Source organism: Poecilia latipinna, unplaced genomic scaffold (assembly GCF_001443285.1).
Source record: "Poecilia latipinna isolate Pla-1442-1.1 unplaced genomic scaffold, P_latipinna-1.0 Scaffold1017, whole genome shotgun sequence".
In the NCBI taxonomy this organism is placed as follows: Eukaryota; Metazoa; Chordata; class Actinopteri; order Cyprinodontiformes; family Poeciliidae; genus Poecilia; species Poecilia latipinna.
Window position 1 is genome coordinate 46,407 of NW_015113633.1, and position 24,625 is coordinate 71,031.

General features: G+C 38.9%; 1 protein-coding gene across 15 annotated transcripts in view; it reads left to right on the plus strand.

Moving 5' to 3' along the window:
* mef2aa (myocyte enhancer factor 2aa) overlaps nt 1–24,625 on the plus strand; it is a 75,300-nt gene that overhangs the window by 16,759 nt on the left and 33,916 nt on the right. For all 15 annotated transcript variants that reach the window (XM_015050886.1, XM_015050900.1, XM_015050887.1 and 12 more), the window contains 2 exons: nt 11,697–11,909; nt 21,766–21,969. In XM_015050886.1, the coding sequence (XP_014906372.1) occupies nt 11,856–11,909; nt 21,766–21,969 (258 nt within the window). In that variant the 5' untranslated portion in view covers nt 11,697–11,855. The remainder of the gene's footprint in view (nt 1–11,696; nt 11,910–21,765; nt 21,970–24,625) is intronic.

The window sequence follows — 24,625 nt, forward strand, 5'->3', positions numbered from 1 at the left end:
AATTTTCCAGGCCAAAAAAAAAAGGGGGGAATTTTTAAAAAAAAAAAAAAAAAAAAAAAAGAACCAATCACATGATCAACAGATAAAGCAGCCTGCTGATTTCTTTGCATATGTGCATTTTCCACATGACACACCTGTGCACACCAGCTATAGAACTAGTGCTGCTCAAATGTTGCAACTATGATCCAGCAAGATTGCTACCCAGCCTTTAGCTGCCGTATACAAGCATTGTTTAAAACTGAAAGTGGAACGCAATCCAACAAACTGATTTGCAGAATGGCAGGAAATGTTCCTACTCTGTGCAACAAGTATGTTAATGCTTTACTATTTTGATTAAAACAAATCTTGTAAAAAAAAAATTCTGTTTAATTTTTTTCCGTGATGTTTTTATGGAAGGTTATCACTTATGTAGCTTACATAAGTGATTAATAAATCATCATTTTGCCTGCTCAGTTTCTTGTATTTTTCTCTTAAATTCAGCATGTTACATTTAATTTAAAAAAGTTGCTTTCCTGTTTGACCTTGTTGAACCAGGGTTACTCAAAATCCAAAAGTTTAAAAACTTAGATGGGAGACCGCCAACATCTTTCAGCCATACATTGTGTTGTGTAAATGAGAGAGTGCATGCTTTAATATAACCACTTTTGATGAAATGTAAAATGTGAATAACAGGCCATGTGTGGCATAAAAATTCTAGAAAAGAAAAATCAGTGCTGCTAAAGCTAGTCCCTTTTGCTGTTGTTATGACTCACGGCCATGCTCACTCCTCAGATTGCATAAACCTTTTATGTAATGGAACACTGTGGGAAAGAGGCATTGAGTGGAAGATAAAAATGGGAAGAGAAAATCAAATATTTATTCTGAACTTTTGGATTTTTTTTTTTCCATTAAGAGCATGCGACTTCTGGCTGAAACTCTCAGATAGTATAGAACATATATATATATGGAGATAAAATGAGTATCTTGGCTTTTAATTCAGATTCTTATTGCTGTGATTGGGTAAATGCGCCGCTGCTGAAACACATTATGCATAACGTCTCTAATATCCTCACGGTGTGGATTCCCCCTGGAGGAAGATCTTGGTTCATCGCTGCTGTTTACCATTTCTGAGCTACGGTCTGTGCAACATCAAAAGCCCGCCATGACACTTAACACAGACTGTAGGGTTCCTGTGGGGTGTTTGCGTGTGTGTGGGGGGATTGTGGCTCCCTATGGGGTTGGCATTACTATCGCTCCCTGGTGAGAAGTCCAACTCATGATCGACAACCATGCAAATGGACAAATGCCGTCATCCCATATCAGACAGCAGCACTACACTGTAATTTTATGCAAATTTATAAACCTCTAGGACCATGCATACATTAGTTTTTATTTGTGCATGCATCTTTATGTTGGTGTGCAGCTGCCAAAAGGGAAAATTCTGACTGCAAATGTGAAAAAGGAACATAGAAGTACTCGAGTAGACATGTAACATGTAGCACAATTTACCAGAGCAAAGTGTGATAAGAAGTATTCATTCTAAAGTTGAAACAGAAAGGTCATGTGGACTGCTATTGAGAACTTTTTTTCACTGAGGTGTTAGTTGTTAAAACAAGAAAAGCAAACCATGAAGCAAGTTGTTGGATGTTAGTTTGTCCATTGCTACTTAAACTGAAGTGAAGTGAAATTCTCAAATAAGCATTGACTAAATTCGCCAAGTGAAATGCTTATTGCTCAGAATATTGTACCTTTTTGGCCCAACTGCTCTTTGTTTTTATTTATTTATTTGTCCTCTCATTCCTAAATTTCTTTTAATTTTGTACATCACGACAGCTAAAGTTTAAGCCTTTAACTGTCATGATGGCCCCAGTGTCCTCAAGGCCCCATTGACTTACAAGCATTTAGAGAATGACAGATAAGGGGTTAACGGCACTCCCTTGAAAAGAGAGGTGAGCATGTCCAAGTGTTTTAGTGCTAAGTGATTTAGATGTTTCACTACTTGATTCCAACTGAATCAAATAAATGGCTCATTTATTTGACTCCTGCAGAACTTGATGGCATGATGAGGAGTTAAATCAGCTACTTGTTTCATGTGTGTCAGAACAGGGACAAATCCAAAAAATATAGAACTTCAGCCTCGAGGACCTGAATCGCCCAACTCTTGTTTAATGCATCAGTAGGATTTCTCAGAAATACATTAAGATCTAACTCTGCAACTTATATAGAGCAACAAAACTAAGGGGATGCTTTTGCAGGCGTTCCGTACCAACTGAAGTGCTTTACGATTTCTCTGTTGTCTTGTGCAATCATCTTTATTATGACATCGCTCATCCCCTGCCCTTGCATCGAGGAAGTTATCATCCTTTTCTCTGTTCATGAAAGTTTCACTCAAACACGCATCGAGGGATTTACCTTGAGGAAGGGAGTTGCTTTCCTACATGAAATGGATATAACTGCTAGGTGAGGGTCATCTCTTTATCCTTGAGAAACTAAGAATCCATTCATTGGCTAGGCTTGAAAACCTGACTGACGCAAATGGATCATTGGGAATAGAAGTGTCCCAGCAGTAATTATGTTACAACGCTGCTACCGCACACTACCACAGAGGTGGGACGGGATGAGTAGGGGGGCTTCTTTTAGTCTTGTCTCCCTTACGTTCTTCTACATAGTTACCACATTATTACTCTCTTTTTCTCTCCTTTCTTCTTATCTTCTTCTTTCATGCAAACGTCTACCATCAGTTCCAAACATTCTTGTCTGCAGTGGAAAGTTTCTGACTGGCATTTATCCATCTCTGTTGACTCTTAAAAATAGGAGTAAGTTTGTAGCTGTTCTTTTTACCTATTTGTCACTCCAGATCTCTGCTCCCAGTGCCTTAAAGGGACAGGAAAAAAGTGTCTGTTTCATTTTTTTTTGTCCTGCTTTCTGGGACTCTGTGTCTCTAAGTCAGTTGGAAAAGAGACATGAAATTAATGTAATGTCAATGGCGTTTTCTCATGAAACCCCCAAGGCACTTAGTCAAAGTCACCTTGCATAGTCCTCTCATCCCCTGACAGTACTCTGAGAGTGAGATGGAGGATGCCTGTCTGGTAAGGCTGTCAGCATACGATGTCCTTCGGTTATTGGTTGTTATATCCACTCATCGTCATTCGTATTTGCTAGATTGGATCCATGTACGTTATTTATCTGGAGGAACGACATCATTTCCATTCAGCTCCCTGCATAATGTGGCCCATACGTATATATACATATACTATGAAATGTTTTCTTGGTGGGACCAGGTTCATCCTGTGGGATTTTCTTCCCTTTTCATGTCATTTTGGAGGTGTTAAGTAGCTTTCTGTCTCCTGGCCCCTGTCTTACAGCACCATCCCCCAGTCCAAGCAAGGTGCTAGCAGCATGGAGGATTGTTTGAACTTGCATTGATCCAATGTGGGATTACAGCTGGGTCATCGGAGAGTTGGACGAGCTCTCAGTCATCAGGGCAGATTAACCACTCGCTGTCTGCTTGGCTGCCATTTCAGTGCAGGCTCTAGATGCTGGCTTTTTGGCCACCCCAGTGTTCCTTTCTGAACAATGGATTTTTGCATCTTCATTGAATCTGTTGCAGACTGGCTGGAGAATGCTGAATGAAACATGACAAAAAAAATTGTATAATTGGAACCTATAAGCAATGTCTTTATGACTGACTGTTTCTTACTGTTTATTCTCGAGACCCACCAATTGAATGCTCATTTCTCTTTTTCACTGCACTATCGATATTGGATAGTGCTAGTGCATTTTTTAAATTTTATATAAATCAGATGGGTTGGGGAGTATGTTGTCAATACAATGTGAGCCAGAGCAATATCACAGTCATAAAGTACTGATAATGCAATGTCTATACATTCAATTTCTAGACAACCATGATATATTTGGACAGTTGGATCGACTTTTACTTAATATCATCCCAACATCTGATATGGATATTATTCTAAAGTTCATAACAAAAGATTGAGATATTTAGATGTCTGGAAACAATGAGTAGACTAAGAAAAACGTGACTTAGTCACCGTTGATAACAGTATTACAAGATTCAGCAATAATATCAGAAATTGCTGTCGAGTGATTTCCTGATATTGAAAAGCACCGACTTTTATTAAAGAACCTGCAGCATATTTTCTATCTCTTTTATGTGTACAGTCCTTAAAAGACCAGCCAGATTTCAAAGAAAACCGCATAATAGCATCAACCTGATAAAAGGACTTATCGGTGCATCTCTAGTACAGTTTAACACCTACAGTGTTCGTACCACAGTCATTCAGATCTTTCCTTGAAATGTTATTCAAATCATTGTTCTGTATGAGAAATGGCACCCTGAGCATTGCTTTACAGAGAAAGGGGAAGTGCTGCAGAATCTCCAGGTTTTGCAGACATGCCCCCTTTTACATTTCTCAAAGGCTCTTGTTTCACTTTTTTTTTTTTTTTTTTTGTTCAAATGCCCTTGCAATAGCTCTTATTAATTATATCTCATTAGTCGCCTTGGAAACGGAGGTGAAGGAATGTATAGTATGAGTTCAAAGAAAAGAAAGAAATAAATCATGTGAAAAGGAAAGAAAGAGGCAGAAAGAGAGAAGGAAAGGGTTAGAGCTAAGAAGAAATAAGGGAAGGAGAAAGTGGTTGTTGAGGGATCAGCCGCGTGTCAGATTAGCATCAGGAGACATTAACACTAGTGATGCTGCGAGGGCCACAATCCTGCCTTTCACTGCTGGAGAGGGAGATAAGCACGCTCTCACAAAAGAGCAAGAGGGAGAACACGGGAGAGGCTTGGCTTGCCTCCACTCCCCTCAGGCCAGCAGCCCCATTTACAGGTACAGCACCTCCTGATGAACACAAGAACAAAGAGATGGATGTTCCCTTTCTACTGTAGCCATGTCAAAGCGCCTTTTAAACACAACTATGGATTAGGGCCGGCTCACTTGAGTCTTCAGTCTGCCTGAAGGCTGATCATAAAGGAGTGACGGCGGTGACACTTTGAGTTTGATACACCTAAAAGCGGTGTCATGGATTATTTCACTGAATGCAGTTTTATCACTTCATATTGGGGATTACAACAAGAGAACGTTGGATTCTCCAAAATGTGTTTCAGTCATAATCTTGTTGTTTCACTGTATATTAACTGGTGTTGCACGAGTTATGATTCATTCTTATGTAACCGGCGGAGTGTTTGAATAACCAGAAGAAGCTCTCTCTTTGTCTGCTATAAAGGCAGGGACTGACAGCCTAATGTGCAGATTGTCCAGCCCGTGTAATGATCCACACTGTAATCGCTGAGCGCGGCCACAGGAGATGAGCCAGTTGTTGTTGTTTAGTCTCGGACTTGCATTCAGGAAGGTAATAAGTGGAAGGATAAGCGGGGCAGGGAGTCCTGACGTGGTCCCTCCCTTTCTTCCTTTCCCCCTGACTCCTCTCCCTGCTGAGGGCACGCAGAAGAGTCCTGAATAACAGGAAGTGTAGGGGCAGGAAGTTAAGTCTTGTCTGCCCACGGCCTGTGGTAGGATACTGAGGCTAACTCTGTTTTTTGTACAGGAAGCACAACTGTCACGGCTTTGCTCAGTCTTTGGCTGGTGTCCATCACCTTCACCAAAGCACAGGCATCTTAGCTGCATAGGTTTCGCTTCTTTAAACCTAACAGACACTGTGCAGACGTGATCTGTAGGACTCTGGTTAAGGTAGAAACATTGCTTAGTACGTTCGATTCATTTCTTTAGTTTTTATACCGCCATTACTTACCCAGGTTTTAGTTTGTTTTGTCATTCTTTGGTTATTTACCAGCTTCCCGCTTGTAAGTTTAATTAGTCATTTCCCCTCGGTTGTCCCTGTTCATGTCCCCTTACAGCTGCAGCATGCCTGAGTAATCACTCGCCGGTTCTCCAAGCCTTCTGCCTTCCAAACTCAGAAAACAAATACATGTTCTATGCTCTGTTACTCTAATTTTTGAAAGTTTGACTGAAAAAAACAAAAAAATCTGTCTTGTACTTTCAGTTAATTTAGTTCAATATCCCTGTCCTAGTTTGTTGCTTGTTAGCTGGACCTCATGAGACTTGCAATATGTCAGTAGTTTTTATAGCAAGTAGCACCTCAGTAAATATTAGTCTTTTTTTCAAGTAATACTCATACTCAAAGTTAGTAGCATAACCTTGTTTTCTCAGTTTATGCCATTATCTCATATAAATAATCAAATTGTATATTTAATTAGACATTTTCCAAGTTGTAAAAGTATTTTAAAAAAAAGGTTTCTGAAATTGGAATTCAACTGGAAAAATCAGGGGTTTCTGACTGTTTCTCTTCCAGGCAGTTTGATCAGATTAGAAATGTGTTAAATGATTGTTTCTGGACAATAGAAATATATTAAAAGTCTATATAACAGTTTTCGCTTAAACTGCTGTGATGCTTTGGGATTAGAGTTGTTAGCACATTAGAAGTTCAGACTGGTCATAGACTGTTGGTCTCAGCCTCCGAAATCAACTAACCTCCATTCATACTAACTGATTACGAGAAGATAGTTATCTACTGCAGTAGGATTATAATTGCTTAAAACCTACAGAATGTGACTTCAAAGAAATCCTGAACTATCTCTTTAAGTGAAGAGACAAAAGCAAACCAGCATCCCTGTCACTTGTCTTGCCCTGCTGACTTACTGCTGTGTTACTTGTGTAGCATGCTTCAAGCTGCATGTGTGCTGAACAGGGGGACACACTTCAGTAAGGCCAGGACTTGTTGTGTTAGTCGTGTGTTATTGACTTTCTGTCAAGCTGACGTGGCCGTTTCTATGGCGACGTGTTCTTTGCACATTGATTTATGTGTTACAAATGTTAGGTAAGCATCTTTCAGAAGTGCTAGATGTGATTATATCAGAGCGGGTCAGGTACACTGGATTATACCAAGGTCTTTTTAATGGTGTTACATGCAGATTGCTACGTTCAAGTCATAAAGATGCTGGGCTAATGCGTTTTTTCCATCTGATATCCTTTTGTAATTTTTTACAGAATATGTGAAAAAATGTGAAGTTCAGAACAAATATTTCTTTCAAAGTTTTATTGGTATTTATATTTTACTGAGTCACAAAGGAGCTGTAGGCTAAGATCATGTGAGAAGGATAGTCAGAAGTTTTCCACAGAGAGGCAGTCAAACAAAGACATATATAAAAACACCTTCCACCAATTTAGACCCACAAATAAACATAATATGCTTTGAATTTTGCAAGGAAATTTCCGGATTAGGAGAAACTCTCACTCTGGATTGAGATTGAACAGTTGCATTGTATTATATCATATAAGTTAGCCTGTCATCTGTGAGAAACTGTAGAAAATTGATAACTTCATGGTTAGATGAAGCAGTTGGGGATTAGAAAAATACAATATATTCCTTTGAACGTCCTTTGAACGATGACCCTAGTTGTTCACCTCATTCATAAAAAAGATAAAACACAAAACTAATTTAATGTGCTAATAATTTAAAATGAATCTGCTTAGAAATAGTATGTGATTTTGGGTTTCCAGTTTTTCTTTTATTTTAAAGATTTTAAAATGTTGCTGCGATGTAAGCAGAGGAGCTACAAAGGTACTATAAATTGATTACAAAGTAATAAGTCAGAACAGAAAATACCATTTAAATTAAATTATTAGCAACTCTCATTCTGAAATGATGCTTTACTAACAATAGCGACAATCATTTTTTAGATTGTTTCTAATATTGAGTGAAAACCCTTTAATCACACAGTTCTGACATTATTCAAAATGTAAGTGTTTCTTTTTGCCATTGACATATTCAGATCAATATATGACTGCAGCTTCAGTGAAACAGCTCCCCAGAGGCTCAATTTCCCTGATTTTGTCTTTCTCCTCCCAATATTTCTGACCTAAGAACTAAAACATCTAAGACTCAAAAGAGTAGTTCATTCTAAGCGGTTGTTTTCAATTGTTCTGTATGCAAATCCAAGATCATGCGAGTTAAACTTAATCCTTTCTTTGGTTAAATGTGGGGCACGAAAGCAATATCTTCTGTTTTCGGAGAGATTCAAAACAGTTATAACTTAAATGGCATACAGATTCATTTTATGGTTCATCTGGGTTCAATTTCAATATTATTGCTGCAGGGAAAAATATTTTGCAGCAGAGGATGCAAAAATATGGATGTAGTTTAACTGAGCAATTCTCACAAGTTATCTTGCAGCCAGTACCGATACTAGGACAGCCAATACAGGACTTTGCATCCATTTTTACAATATTAGTTATTTTTTAATGCTGCTTACAATATCAAGGTGAATAATTTAGTTGTGCTCAAGAGGCTTACAGCTTTTACATTGTCAACACTTAGTATTTGGTAGTTTGATCATTTGATTATTATTTCCTTCATCTTAGCAGTAAAATTTAGGTTTTGGCATCTTTGCTTGTGAGAACAAAGATGAACAAACATTATGCTTTACCTCTCAACTTCTGTCTGAATCGGTACATTGAGATTAAACATAAAACAACTAAAAGCAGAAGAGTTGCTTAGGATAAAGCAAATGAATTATTTTCTGCAACTGGATGAGAATTTGTTGATTCTCTATAGTGCCAGTGAAACTCTTCATTAAAATATAATTTTACACCACCTGGTTCTCAAAACAGTTAACTACAGTGAAATGTTAGAAGTCAGCTATGCAGCAGATATGCTTATGCCTCTTTAGTAATTCAACTTTTATCAGAAAAATACAACCACCAAATTATAAACAATGAAAAAAGATATTATTTTCAGCAGAGGGTTTTTATAAGTGTTTAAAAAATGTGTGTAATGTCAAACTACTCATGTAACTTACACAAATAAATGTGTCTCATGGTTGTTGTATTTATTAAAGTTATAAAAATAAAATTTTGTATTTGTGGTGGAAATAAATAAATAAATAAATAAAACAGATAACTACAATACTCCAGAAAAAAAGATGGTGAATAACCTTGTGACAGATCAGAATTGTGCATTAGAAGTTACAGTATTTAAAAGCTCATACGTCAAAATTGAAATGTTTTGTCTAATCCTGGTTGCTCTGAAGACACAGTTTTTTACATTCCACAAATCAGTTAATACATGGCTGTTAATATTCACATCTCAGGTATAAATAAAATAGGTCTATTGCATAAACCACATCTTTGTCCACATTTTAACTCTTAATGCTTAAAATATACTGTACTCCATATAGACGTATGATTTGCATTATGAAATCTTCGGATATAGTTCTTTAGGTAAAGTAATCAAGCTGTACATTTTCAACGTAGTTGTAGAAATTAAAATGCGAAACCCTCAGATAACAGTCTTATTAGCTTTGTATTTTGAGAGGGTTTGATCACAGAAGACATCAGCTGGAATCACGACACACCTGGACTTCGAAGGCCCTCTTGGTTTGTCATCTCACATCTGTGCATGAAGGCTCTCTGGGCCCAATCTGCTATGCCTCATACTTTGAGCTGCTCGACTCTGACAGCCTAAAGACAGAAAAGTAAACACACGATTTTAATAAAGTACCTCGATTTTGACTGGTTTATTTCTAAACCCTTATCAATACAACGGTACTCAAAAATGTACACAACCTTGTTAAAAGAATAAAAAAGGACAAGACAGATCATTCAGAACTTTTCCAGGTACAATTTGTTTGTTGGAGGAAGTTAAAGAAAGAAAACCATGAAATGGTACATTTTTATTTAACCACAGCATTCCATTGTATTCGTAAGGAGTCTTGCCTTACTTTAGGTCATGTCTTTTCAATATTTTCCCATTGTAAGGAAATCTCTTACCCATGGCCCTCTTTAGTCGACCCTGCAGATTTACCTCTGGCTACGGCATTTCAGAGCTAAACTATTCCTCTCGAAAATTCTTTCTCATATGTATTTGGATGTGTGATGTACATACATCACCAGCCAGGGGATGGGTATAAAATATGCCTTGATTCTTTTGGGGGACAATACACTTTGTCACCTTATTTTAATTTTTACTTTTACTTTTATTTGTTTGTGATGTGCACTTAAAGCCTAGGAAAGATATTTTTGTCGCAGGGCACCTAATATTCACAGGCTCGTTCTAATTTAAACATGGCTGTCAAGTCTGCATGTTTGAATTGGCGAAAGAAGGGGAACATTGTCATTATTTTGCGGTCTGTTGTGATGTGGTTTGATGAAATTCTTTGTGGGGGTTCATGCAGTTCCTTTGCTTGGCTCTGACAGAAATGTGTGTGGGTAGTTAGCAAGGTGATCTCAGTGAAGTTTGCCTACAGTGGAGCCCTGATTCAGACAGCCAGACACCATAATGCCCGTTCATCTGTAACCCATAATGACTGCGTGTGACTGGAACTGGTCATTTTCGTTTCCCCTGCCAGGTCAGGCTCCTGTCTTGCTCACCGCTCAAATGCTGACTGCATCTCATGGCTGGAGTTGTTAACCTTTCCACATTTGTTCTCATACTGTATGGGAGATAGTTGTTTGGACAGTTTCTATTTGCCAGGTGGAAGTGATGGATGTGCCTCTAGGGAGTGGACAGTATCTCTTTTTGCACAGAAGCAGAGACAGGGCATCGTTAGATGCTCCCTGGGGCACATTGTGCCCTAAACTACCGGCCAGGTTACTAGCTCCTGTGAGAATTACCCCTGGTTCTTCTTATCCCTACTGGCTCCTCTTCCAACCTTGGAGAGTTCAGCTTCTCTAATGTGAACACTGAACTGGAAACCTTCTTAATCATCTTAAGAGCAAAGCAAGCGTCAGTGCTTAGAAAACATAAAAAAACAAAACAAAAAAAAAAACAGCTGAAGCTGAATTCTCATCTAAAGTAAAAACACTTTCCAACTCATAAATTATACAGCATGAAGTCAAAGTTATTGGGTTAAAATCAACTCAATTTGAGTTATTTTTCCTAACCTATGTTTGGGTAAAATATGGATAGATGCAGAGCGGTGTTGTTCTAGAACAATAGTATTGAGCTACAAGTTTACCACACTAACCTAACATCCAGGCATAGAATGGTAGGAGAGTCGCACGTAAAAATACCACTGTATATCTAGCAGGAATGCTGTTCATATCTTGCCAACTGCTGTTTTAAAACAGCGTTGACCTTAATGGATGGTTGTGCCCCTATGTAAAGTTTTCACTCCATGAGGGTCAGTGCTTTATGCAACCATAAATATTACCAAATTGGGAATGTTGAGCAGGTAGGGAAGCTAGAATGTAGATGCATTTCCCTTTATGTTCTATTTAAAAGCACTGGGGATCCTAAATATAACAGGTTTGAAAAGGATCATTGGGCACTGCACCCTGAAGCATCGTCCACTATCCAGACACTGCCGTCTTGAATTGTTTCAGCAACAGTAATAAGGGGTTATTTCACTTGTTAGTCACTCTCACAATGGTACTGCCATGATTTCACTTTTTTCTTTACATACTAAATGTTACCCCGTACTTCATGGTTTGATTTTTCCACAGCAAGTTAGTTGGATATTGAAGTCCCTTTGTTCTACTGAAAATGTAAAGCTGACTTCCAGTTACTTGAACTAAAGGTTAAGTACAGGAGCAAGGAGAGATCATTGCATGTGTATCTAACACTTTCTTAGTTTGCCTGAGAACAGAACACAGGACCCTCTGGTGCTTCAGATTACTTAAAGAGACATCGTTGGGTGTCAAGTTAATATTACGTTTTTTTTCCCCCTCTCTTTTCAGACTGTGGTGCGGTGTGCTGAGGAGCAAGAAGTGTACTGAGGAGAGTGAAAGAGAGCGCACAACAAGAGATCCTGTTGCACAATGTTCTAGGGAGTGGGGGAAGAAAGTGTGTTGTTTTGATACTGTTGACGTGTCTGAGAGACCGGAAAGGGCACAGCCATGGGGCGGAAGAAGATACAGATCACCCGGATTATGGATGAGAGGAACAGGCAGGTAAGTGGGAAAACACCGTTCTGTCATTCATGTGAAACATTTCAACCATATTTGGATAAACAAACCTCTGTCTGAAGCCTTGCTTATTTATAAATGTGATATATTCAAATTAATAACCAAAAAAAAAAAAAAAAAATTCAGTGTAATTTAGATTTGTCAAATTAAAAAGGTGAGTATATTTATCACACCTTCTGCCTCACAAACGTAGAATCAGGTGTTCCACAGAAGGTGCTGATAAATAAATCCATCTCAGGTTTCCAGACACCTGTCATTGCTAATCTGGTGTTCTTTTTTTTTTTTTTTTTTTTTTTTTGCAGAAGAGTGTTTTGTTATCTTGGCAAGATCTTAAGAGCTCTTAATTATTTGAAATAAATAATGTTTCAGTGACTACTAGCTGCAAATCACGAAAAAGCAAAGTGTCATATCGTGTTGTCAAATATGACCTATTTGGTGGGGTTGCCATATAAAAAGAATACAGCTGCATTAGTTGTCTAATGCCAATAACCTTTTTTTTTAGCTTTGCGATCTGCACATATATCTCTGTTGTTGCAAAATGCAAGTAGACTCGATCCATTCCAGAGATATTTACACTGTCGCATGATGGTGGAAGTATCATGGTCTGCATTTTTAGCCAGAAAAATGATCTGTAATGGCCTTTCACATGTTGTATTGTGAATCCAAACAGACGTAGAGTATATATTTTTTTATGTTCTGACATGTAGAAAATGAGTTTTCCATTAAAATGTATTTTTACCTTTGAATCCTTTTGCTGATTTAAATGTTTGAGAAATTATTATGGAAATAGCTGGCTAAATCGCTCCTTCCTTTAAAAGCTCTTGTTTCCAGACTTTTTTTTTTTTTCAAGTCTGGAAACAAAAAGACAAGATACGCAAAATATCCCATAATTTCTGGATACTGTGTAAAAAAGTACCGGTATTCAAGAAATTCCAATTTCAGTATGTTGGAATAATGAAGAATGTTTCATTTTCTCAGTATACATCTGTATCTTCAGTTTACTGTCTGAAAGTCACCGTTTTCTTCAGCTTGCCTCGCCACCTTGGACCAGAGTTCAGCAGCTGTCACGGTGTATCTAAACAGACAAACCTCCCTCCCCAACGTCCCAGCCAGCTGAACAGGAACCATGACATTTCATTGTCAGTGCGGTCGTATTTACAGACTCGATTCCCCTGCCACTCTGCAATTTCAACTGGAGAACTTGATGAGGCAGCAGGAGTGCCGTGCTGCAGAGGGGCCTCGTGGTGAAGGAATGGACTGTGGGTACTTGGTAGGGCTCGTCCCCCAGGTCCCGGCGGCATGGCTGGGCCCCATATTTGCTGGAACTCTATGTGTCTGAAGCTATTTGGTAGCAATTAGGTGCAGCCACTGTAGCACAGCACCCTCTCATTTGCAGGGTGGGGTCAGAGGGACACGCAGCACCCATCTTTGTCTTGGCCGCATTGGCTTTGGCTGGCCGCAAAGGAAGGGAACGCTAGAATTCTTTCTTGTCCGCTCGCGATAAATATAAAATCCTGAACAGCAAAGCACTGCATAAAAAACCAGATCTTTTGGATATCTGCAGCAAGAAAACTATGTTTAACTGCAGTCAATTTTGCTTAAGATGAAGATTAGAGGACACTTGCTGTTTTTATATCACTTTTTGAAAACGCATTTGTTATCATATTAAAATACAGCAGACACACTGTCAGGACCAATATATGGCATGATACAAGTTGCTTCAATGCTACTCTGACCACGATGTTTTTTGCAACCATTATCAAAGAAATTCAGCCAAGTGTGGCACAAAGAATCCAGAATGTGGCCCAATTATCAGTGTAACACCTGGCTTTAGTCTGTACACGTTATGCAGAAACCTGTGAGATGTTAAAACAAACAGGAAGGAGATAATGTTATGGGAAAACAGGTTGGTATCTAAATTGCTGAGGAAGCCAATTAACTCTTCTGTTGATCCATTTATTGCAGACAATCTTTATGAGGAAAGTGCAGACACTTTTTCTACATTGCTTCACCTAAGATAGGATGTGCAGGGAGGAAAAAAAAATAGAAATTGCTTATTATTAATGTGTTCCAAAAGCCTAGTATTTTCATCAGATTTTAAATGTCTGTGTATAATCAGCACAACGCAGGCAATTCAGCTCGCATTTAGGTAATTTTAGCTGGCACAGCAGAAAGTTGGCCGTGACAATAGGCTGCTGTGCTAAAATAAAGCTTTGGTATTAAGTGATATATGTGTGCATATCGCTCTCCTTTTTTTTTTTTTTTTTTTTTTTTTGGGCCATAAAGCACACAGTGCCATCTCCCTGGGGCATGCTCCTAACCAGGAGGGGAAAGCCATTTGCATGCGGTCTTCAGTGTCTGAAGACAGTTTAAATCTTTTTGCCTCTCTGCTTTTAACTTTTATTACTCCAGCACTTTAAATAAAAAAAAAAATACTTAAGTAGGCCATTTGTGCTGTATTCATTTTCCATACAAGACACTGTCGACAATAACACTGCACCAACAGGACAACAAACTGCAGCTCTTGTCACAATTAATACAATTATTTTGATGATTAAAGTCATTTCACAATAATGGTAATGGTAGGTAATAAAGGGTAATTCCTACTGCATATGGTGGGGTACTGCAAAAGTGACGGGCCTAACCAAATTCATCAGCTGGCCTTAATGCCAGATAAGAGTTATATCAGGTTCACTTTTGTTTCAATCAATTAATACAATCATAGCACTCTGATTTGTCCATCTTCTTTCGGGAATTAGTGTTTCTTCCTAAAGGAACAGTCCTAAATAAACACAGTTCCAGCCTCAGGAAGGGCAACAGTGGGGAGAGAGTCCCACTCTGTCCAACTTCACTGTCCTTTAAGTGGAATCAGAAGGACCAACCACACATCCGGTGTTCTCCACCATGCATGAATTCTGGAGGGCCTGTCAATGTCTGGACCTGTTTTAAAGCAGAAATGATGCTGGAGAGGTGCAGAGGAGTCATTAGTCTTCTTAGTTAGAGTAAACGTTGGTGAAGCCTAGTGAGCGGTGTCTAGTGATGTCCTCTGGATGCCATTAAGCTGGCTCACTGGGGGTAATTGTCCAAGTCATTAAAAGTTTGATGATTTTGCTTCTGGGTGGTGGGTTGCCTGCCCTTGCTGGTGCTCATTTTGGATTTTGCCCCAGTAAGGCAGCTCCCTGGTGGCACATTCAGGGTTGCTCTCTCTTACTCACTCTCGAGGGAGCAACAAAGAACACACCTCCTGATTCTCAGCTTTCACCTTTTCTCAAAGTTCTTTGCATGACAGGTAAAATATAAAATAACTAAAAAAAAAAACAACAAAAAAAACACAAAGGCAAACTGTCCGGTGTGACAACCACTGCATTTGTGAGCGTTTTTAATGATATTCATTTGTTCTGTAAAGCTGTGCTGATAAAGCTGGTCTCCTTATGGGATAAAAAAAAACAAAAAAAAAAACACATGAATACATATGTGAGCGTGATTAAGCACATATTAATCTAGGAATCATATATATGTATGTTTTGTGTTTTAGAACACTGAAGTAAGATGAAGAACACATACATTTCCTTGTGAAACCCTGAGTATAATTGTCGAATAGTAAAGGACTAAAATTATGTAGATTTTTCTAGTCACATTGAGCAATACAAATCAAACAAATCATTTTGCTAGTCTCCTACATTCATACCCAATACCATTTTTTTGACAAGTGGTGGGGAAACTGGAATCATAGTTACAACCTGCTTATTACCAGGCTAAGCTTCCTGCTGACGTGCACACATTGCCCTGGGATCACAATGACGAGGCAATCCTCACTTTACAAAGAAAAACCTAAAGCTCTGCCTGTGTGACATTTTTTATCCAAGAATTAGACAAACTGCGTTTAATTTCACGTTTAACAAAAGCAGACAATGTGTTGTGTAAGGTACAATGGGAAGCATGTCTTTGACATGTGGGAATTATATTTTAAGTAACATGCAAAACATATGTTTCACATATGGAAATTAATTTAATTTTGCAACGTGAAACATGTGGGGCAATCTAGTCACGTGTGAAATGTTTTCATATGAAGAGTCTTTTTTGTAGTAACATCTAATAGTGTGTCAAACTTGGACATTTTGATGTATCTTGGAGCCAGTGCTTGCTCTAGTTATGAGTCAGTGGGGTTTGCTATTTGTTTGAGTTTTAACTACTATTACCAATGCATGCCAGTACCATTATTGTTTCCACTTTATATTTTCGAGTTCACAAATATATCTTCTACAGATCATATGGACCCTACTGGTCCCAAATTGGTTGGAATTTCTTCTGTGAGAGACTTGCTGTTTTTCTGACTGGAAATCCGCAATATCTGACTTCTAAATGCAAAGGCAGTGTGACATTATGATGCACCTTGACATGTAAAACATGTGAGAAAACGTTCTACATGTCAAACAGTTGACAAAGGTTTTCCACATTTAAAATCTATTTTTAAAGGTTTTGTTGGCTCTAGTGGCCTTTATTTGAAAGTAATCCAACAGGAAAGAGGGTAATGAGAGAGGAGGAAGACATGTGGCAAATGTCTCAAGGCCGTGAATCGAACCTGCGACTACCGCCACGAGGACTAAGGCCTCCATATGTGGGTCATGCTTTGCCACTGTGACACCACAGCACCCCACATTAAAATCTTTTTCACATTTTCTACACACTTTTATAATTAAGTATTTGAAGGGAGATATGACAAGTCCAAAAAGAAAGCAAAATCATGCCAGCACATAGAGCCGTTTATTCTTCTGCTGAAATTTGCATATTGGCAAGATGCATTTATTTTTAAATGAATAAATTAATTATTGCAACACATCTGCTTATTGCCAGTGTGTGATCCCTAAATTGCATCATCCTCTTTTGATCCAAATCCAAAATATTTCCAGGAATCCTGCTAACATTTGGGTAGCTAGCATGTCATCCTCTCCTCTGTACATGATCGGCCAGAGCTACTGTAGGTTTCAAGGTTAATAGCACCCTCTGGTTGAGGGCCTCCGAGCCCAAACTTGTCCACATGGGGATCCTGAGGCTGTCCTCTCTCCCAGAGAGATCTGATCAGGGCAGACATTCGCGGTGGCCCTGGCTTGTCTCCCAAGCGTGCACGCTCTGGCGTTGCAGAGCCAGGGCAGCAGCCACAGGGTCCAGGTCACCCTGCCAGCTGGTGCCAGATCTCATTGTCTCTCAAGCTCCTCTCTTGTCTGCTGTCAGGGTCATCAAAGGTGACATGAGGTTCTAATAAGGCTGCTAGCTCCTTGCCCTCTCTGTAGGTGTTAGTGAATCAGGCATCTCCTGCCATGCCCCGATCACAGCTGCACTCTCAGTCCCAGATGTCTTGTTTGTCATCTTGGCACCGTTGCTCAAGGATAGACATTGATAGACCCTTTGATTGACACATCAGTTTTTTGTGAATGTGTGTCTGGGTTTGTTGTAGTATATGGCATATGTATCATTTTCTGGTGGAGGAATTTCTATAAGAGTGTGTCAGATTTTTAGAATATCTTAGTTCGTAGAAAGTAAAGGTGTATGTGAATTACTACATCCAAGAAAAATAGGAAAAAATCCTTCGAGAGAAACAAGACTCCTAACTACTGCAGAAAAATCTATTGCATACAGACTTTGACAAAAAATGCAAACATCCTGTAATCTGCTCTTAAACAAACTAAGCTACCAATACGAATAAAATCTCTGTAAAAGCTCTTTGTGGTGTTGCGGAACTTGGGAAGATGGTGGAAATGCGAAAACGTGTGAATTAAAATCAGAATTACCACCTTATCTTGACACTGTGAATGTTTCTGAGCTTTCAGCCTCACGACTCACTGATCTGTCTGATAATGACCATAAGTTGGAATCACTCCAGCTCATTGTAAGTTTGAATGTGATATTTCCCTTCTAATTTGCACTGACATTTGACTTCCCAGAAGAACTGTAAGCTGCACAAGATCAGTGTGCGGTGGAGCTTTATAATCCTGAAGCCAAACATTTCTTTGTAAAATTACATGAATTAGTCAGGGAGCTCGACTACATTCGCACCACATTTTTTGCATATGGGCGACTCAGTTTTTTTTTTTTTTTTTCTTTTTAAACCACATCGAGCGTCTCTGTGGGAGTCTTTGAGTTGGTGAACCATAGGAAAGCTTTACCCGTAAACCTCCCACTTGACCTCAAGGATGTCTGTGGTTTTCCACTGTCGCACCAGTCATCTGAGGTGAGATGGGGGTGGATGGAGGTTATATTTGCAAATGTTGGAGAGCTTTGATGAAACAAAGCCAGACTTCTTAGACAGTTGTCAGAATGAGAAAAACGGAGGCAAATGAAGACAGCACAATATAAATACGTAGCTGCATGTGAGTAATATCACTCTTATGTTTCATGTCACAGTTACCAGAAACTGTATTTCTGTACAGATAGAATATCTGAAGATGGGGTAAGGAATCAAGAATTAGCAGGTGTCAGAGCAACTGCTCAGGTTAAAATGGAGCTGTGCCTGGGTCAGGAACCCTGCACTCAGCACTCTGCTATGCATCCAGGTGGAACAAAGTCCTCGCTCAGCGTCTCATCCTGGGCTTCCTGCTGAAAGGTGACATCTCCTCGGCTTAACGGCAACATTCATCTACTAAAGAGCACACAATTTGTTAATCGTTTCCCCACATGGCAGGCCCTGCTTTCTAGTTGGTTAGGCAAATAAACAAATTTGCAAGCAGATGAATGAGCGAGTTGGTAGCTCCAGTGTTCAGTCAGAGCCAAAGTTAGCCCAACGGTTGTAAGAGACCCTAAGGAGAATTTTACCTCCACCTCCCGTAAGGCCCACCATCCACCACAGCATCACTGGCCTCCTGTTCACATTGTTCATCTTTGATTTTACTGCTTATTTTCTAATGCATTCTACTGTCAATGACATTTGATATTGTATTTACAAGCAAAAAAAGACTAGATCGGTTATTTGCCGATCTGTTTACAAAATCCGTTACATGTACATACTTTATTTCCTAGCTAAGACACAAGCAGGAGGAATTATTAAATTAACTTTAATAGGTTACTTTTGTGAAGGTTTTCCTGATTACGTTGGCAACTGGTACATTTGTCAACCTGTCCTGCATGAGTCCAAGTTCTCCTGGGCTCTTGAAGGTCCACGTTTTCAAAGTGAAGCTGGCTCTTCACAGACTCCTGTGTCCAAGTATATTATTGGAAAGTTCAGTGGGAGTAAAAAATGTGTGGTAGAAAAAAAGTGCACAGCCTTAAGAGGATTGTGAAGAAAAGCTTATTTGAGAGCTTGTGGAAGATTCAGAAACCATGGACTATTACGTGAGTCTTTGGTTCAGGGACCACTAGACAGAAGTATACAGGATATGGACTGCGACTGCTGTAGCTTGTATTGAGCCAGTGACAAAGTTTCTTGTCTAGACTAAGGAGAAAAAAGGACTGGACTGTTGCTCAGTGGTCCCAAGTTCTCAGTTTAGATGAAAGCATTTTTTATTTTGTTTGGAAATAAACAGGTGCAGAATCCAAGCTTCTTGTGTGAAGCTTCCATAGTTACTGACGATTTAAGGAAGAATATTGTTGATGTCTCTGACGTTTGAAGTCAGATGGAAATACTTTACTCCAGTACAGCAGTTCAAATCTTTTTTTTTTAATTGTTCATGTGATATTGTCATTTTCTGAAGAAACTAATTTGGGTTTTCATTTGTTGTAGGCCATAACCATCAAAATTATACACAAAATGTATCAATCTGTGTTAATGTTTAAACACAAGGTATGAGTATCACTTCTTGAATTAAATTAGTAAAAAAAAAATAACCTTTTGATTCTAGTTTAAGTCATTAAGATTCCCCATTACCGTCGGCTGGCCGGTGTTAGAGCAGGAGATTCACCAAGTAGTTTGAAACAGAGCAGAAACTCAATGTTTAAGACCCCCACGCCCAAACCTCATGCTGTGTGCTCCTTTAAAGCATCAGCAGAATGAAATGCACAGTTCTGTTTTTGTTCAGCAAATGTCATTTTAGAATTTGGTTTGTCAGATTAGTACACTGAATAGAAAATGATAAAAGGACAGGCTCTTCTGTGTCCCCGAAAGGAATAATGGTGCTTTGTAATTACCTGCGGTGTGGAAAATTTGAAATTCGTTTATCACAGCTGGACTGACCCCACTGCCGCTGCGGTCGTAGACAAACTCTGTGACACAGAGTCCACACTGTGTTTTATATCAGTTATGAAAACAGGAGAAAAACGGGAAGCTGCAGCCAATTAAGGTCAAGCAAAGCCCGATCATCTGCTCAACTCCTCTATTAGTAGGTCAGTGGATATGATGGAGTACAGACCCATACGCCACTCTGTGTCTATAAAGCATAACATTTTATATATTTATTTGGATTCACTCCACAAAGTAAAGGTCCAATATACCAAGAGTATGGTTTAGATGTTTTTTTTTTTTTTTTTTCCAACAGCTAAAGGAGAAAACAAGTTTGTTTGCCTTGTCCATCTTTGTAAGTTAGTTTCTGGTTTTAGAAATGAATGCAGTCGCTCTGTAAGGAGGTGGTGAAACATAATGACATATGTGAATGGGTCAGAGGCAACCACAGAGCTGCAGAGATACAGAACGGAGAATCACTTTGCAGAGAGGGTTGCGTTACTGTTGGAGTGATGTATGACCCAAAGTCCCATCTGACTGCTCGTGTTACACGGCTTATTCTGCACTACAGTGATAGCTTTCCGTACATGGAGTCAGGGGCCACAGTAATGTATGGACTCGTGCTGCTGCCAAAGGTCTGACTCAGCTTGCTTACTCTGACCTCTGGCCTGATAACTAGATGTTTCAGACATGCAATATGTTATTCCAATCACAGCAAAGCATGGGTGAGCTTGTTAGTGGCCATCTTGTTTGCTGCAGTATTGCTATAAATTTGATCATGGTCAAATGTAATTTAGAAACTTTTCTATCTTACGTGAGTGTAGATATTATGTTTTTCTGACATTCAAAACATGTCTGGATGATGGCCTGCAATACTAATATTGTCTAAAAAGAAGAACAAATTCACAAAATCTTTATCATTTACATAGATAAAAGTGCCTTACATATTCAGGTTGGAGTAATATGTCCAGTAATATGTCTTCTACACACAAGGGCACATTAACAAAGCATCAATTTTGTTCAGTAATTTAATTCACGAGATTTTGATTTATTTGATTTTTTGCTTTAGACGTTTATGTTTGTACCTAATGAAAACCTAAAATTCAATTAGTCAGAATATTATAATCTTACATATGATGACGTGTAAAACTCGTGTAAGACTTTTTACAGAAAAGTGTAAAGCTCCTGAAGAGTATGTCCGTGTACTATAAGTTGTATGCATTCAGAACTTAAGTAGGATTCCTTTTTTCACAAATTACTGCATTAGGGTGTTGTTCCATGGAGGAAATCAACATGCTAAATTTTGAGTTTTCCTTAGCCATAAACCACAATTTTTAGTGTTGGAGGAAATAAACTCTTGGAAAATTTTACTCTGTGTGATGAATCTATATTATATGACTTCCTTATGACATAGTAATGATATTCTGATTCATATTCTTTAAATGAATTCTAATTTGAATGCACTGGGGAGAGTTGTGGTTGTATTTCTGCATTTGCTTAACGACATTGTTACTCCTTTTAAAGATGAATTTCTGCTTCGGTTTGTATGAAAAATTATTTACACCTGTTCAAATTTTACAGGTACATCTTAACTGTCTGATTAAATTTACTTTGATCCCCCTTTTCAGTGAGAGAAATTGTTTTTTTTTTTCTCTCTCTGATGGATGGTTTTGTTTTGTGTCCCTTCTGCAGGTTACCTTCACAAAGAGGAAGTTCGGCCTGATGAAAAAGGCCTACGAGCTGAGCGTACTGTGTGACTGCGAGATAGCCCTCATCATTTTCAACAGCTCTAACAAACTGTTCCAGTATGCCAGCACAGACATGGACAAAGTGTTGCTGAAATACACAGAGTACAATGAGCCCCATGAGAGCAGAACCAACTCTGACATTGTAGAGGTGAGTGGGAATTCTCCCCCCCCCCCCTTTATGATTTATTACTCAAAACCTGCGTTCAGACTCATTAGATTGGGACCACATTAATAATTTCAGGGCTGGAATCCGATTTTAAAATATGTTCATTTCTGGAGCATGGCTTGCCGTGTAAATACTGCAAGAGTAGATAAACAAGTCAGGAAGAAGTAACAATTTCCTTCTAGTCATCACACAGATAGGGAACAGGAGGTCTGTGCTCCCTGATAAGTTCGGCTTCTCTTGTGTGAGTCAACGGACAAGAAAAACCTATCTGCACAGGCATGCCTGCAGTCGCTCCTGACCACCAGTGCTGACCTCCAGTGTTTCCCATAGATATTGTACCTTTAGAGCTCAGGAGCCAGGCGGCTTCTCAGCACACTTAGTCATCAAACCAGTTGCTGCTGTATTTTTAGCAGAAACACACTTTATAGCATATTCTTCAATGCTCTGTGGAGAGCACTTGGGTTTCCTGGCAACTCCTGCCTGCCTGGTGACTACCGGAAGAGTAAGCCACTTGTTATGCCAGTGTACAGAATTGTCAGCCAAAAGTGTTAAAGCCAGAGTAAATAAGAATAATTAGGGACGCATACTGTTCCAAATATCTTGCACTGGCACGTGTGTGGTTTTATCATTTCAACTCAAGATCTGCTTTCTTTAAAGCGGCCGATATCTTCATTCTGACTGCATGAAAGAAGACACAATGCATGTTATTGCCTATTGATAAAATCACGACAGTCAGTGTTAAATTAACCATTAATCTTTATTGCCACTACCTCAAGTGCCCTTCGAGTGCAGAGTAAGACACTTTCTATTAGATGCAGAACGCTGCTCCATGCCTGCACTGTTTTTACTGCCACCTGCCCACTACACGTGCAGAACTCGCGTTGCCGCTGCACAATTAACAGACTTTGAGAGTTTAAGATGGCTGAGATTTGAAAAAAGGGAAAAATTCAAGAATCCTTGGTTTCAAAAGACTCTCACTTGGAGGAATTAGTGAAATTGCATGCAGTATAAAGAAGTCAGCTGCAGCCCATTATCTTTTATTTATGCCGCTTCTGCTTGTGAATTACCTGCTTGGCAGAGCTGCAGAAGAGTGTTCTGGCATCCTCATGTAGTCACTTCTCCATCAGGGGCCCTCCAAGCAGAGTAGAGGTTCACCTGCATAAAAGATACATGGATACATACCTTATGTAACAGTGACCACAAAGTTGTTTTTGCTGTGACTCTAAAACCTTTTTTTTTTTTCTTTGAGAAAAGACTTGCTCAATATTGAGTTTTATAGTGATAGAAATATTCGGTGTATTCCCGATCAAGATGTAAATATTACTTCTCTGCATGCAGTCATGTGATAAAAATAGGACATCTCATTAAATATGCAGTTCTTTCAAAATAAATGTTCACATATTGATGTCCCGCCTTTCTAAGATTTCATAAGACGGCTCTTGACTTAACAACGGTGCTCACTGTCCATTCAACAGCACACTAAGCTAAATGTCTGAGTTTCAAACAGCTTAAGCCTCCTACAAAACGTTGAAGAATATCATGTGCATAAGTCATGTTTTTTTTTTCTGTTTTTGTTGTTTTTTTACATGGTGGCTAGCTGCAACAGAAACTTTTCACAGAGAAATGGAAAACAAAACATTTCAACAGCTTTTGGCCATTGAAAACGTATCACTTGTAATCACTACATATAACTCAAATTAGACTACCAAGAGAGACACAAACTCAATAATTTGCATTTCTTTCATTTCCACAAAAAGTATTCAACCTTAGATTATAAAAAATAATACAAAAATATTAAATACTTAATATTATAATTTGCAAAATAAAAGTAGAATTACCACACTAATTGTCCAAGTTTATTTATTCATTCCATCTTTTAACTGTAGTACTGTTTGTGATTAGTTATGTGATTATGCTTCACGTAAATAATAGACCTTATATTTGCTTGCTAAATAAATCCTTTTAATTTTATTCCATTATGGAAATCAGATCATCCTTCATTTGCATTAATAGAGGCATATTCCAGCCATTCAGAATATGGCGGAATATTTAATATTCAACTGTTCAGTCTTTTCAACATTAGTCTTCAAATCCAGACCTTTAGGGATGGTGTCCTGTGACACTTAGATGTGCTCCTGGTACAACACACCTGAATAAAATGGCTGAATTACCTCCTCAGCATGCAATCAAGTTCTCCACAGTGCTGTTACTGACCTCATTATTTGACTCATTTGCTGAAGCAGAGAGACATCTAAAAGTTACAGGACGCCAGGACTGGAGTTGAAGACCTCTGCTTTACAGTGACATTGCAGCAGAGGTAAGATTGTATTGGCTGCTTCTACATCAGTGGCCTCAAACTCCAGTCCTCAAGCGCCAGTGCACTGCAACTTTTAGATATATGTGCTCTGCTGAAGAGATGCCTGGCTCCAGTATTAGCTCATTAGCAGAGCTCTATAGAACCTGTCTGCATGTTCATGAAGCAGTTTCGTCATTTAATTCAAGGGTGTTGGACAAGAGACACATCTAAAAGATTCAGGACTTTGGATTCGAGGACTGCAGCTTCTACATAACAAAACCAAATAAATACATTAATAACGGAGAGTTACATCAGCCTGTTTAAATTTTGTCCACACAAACT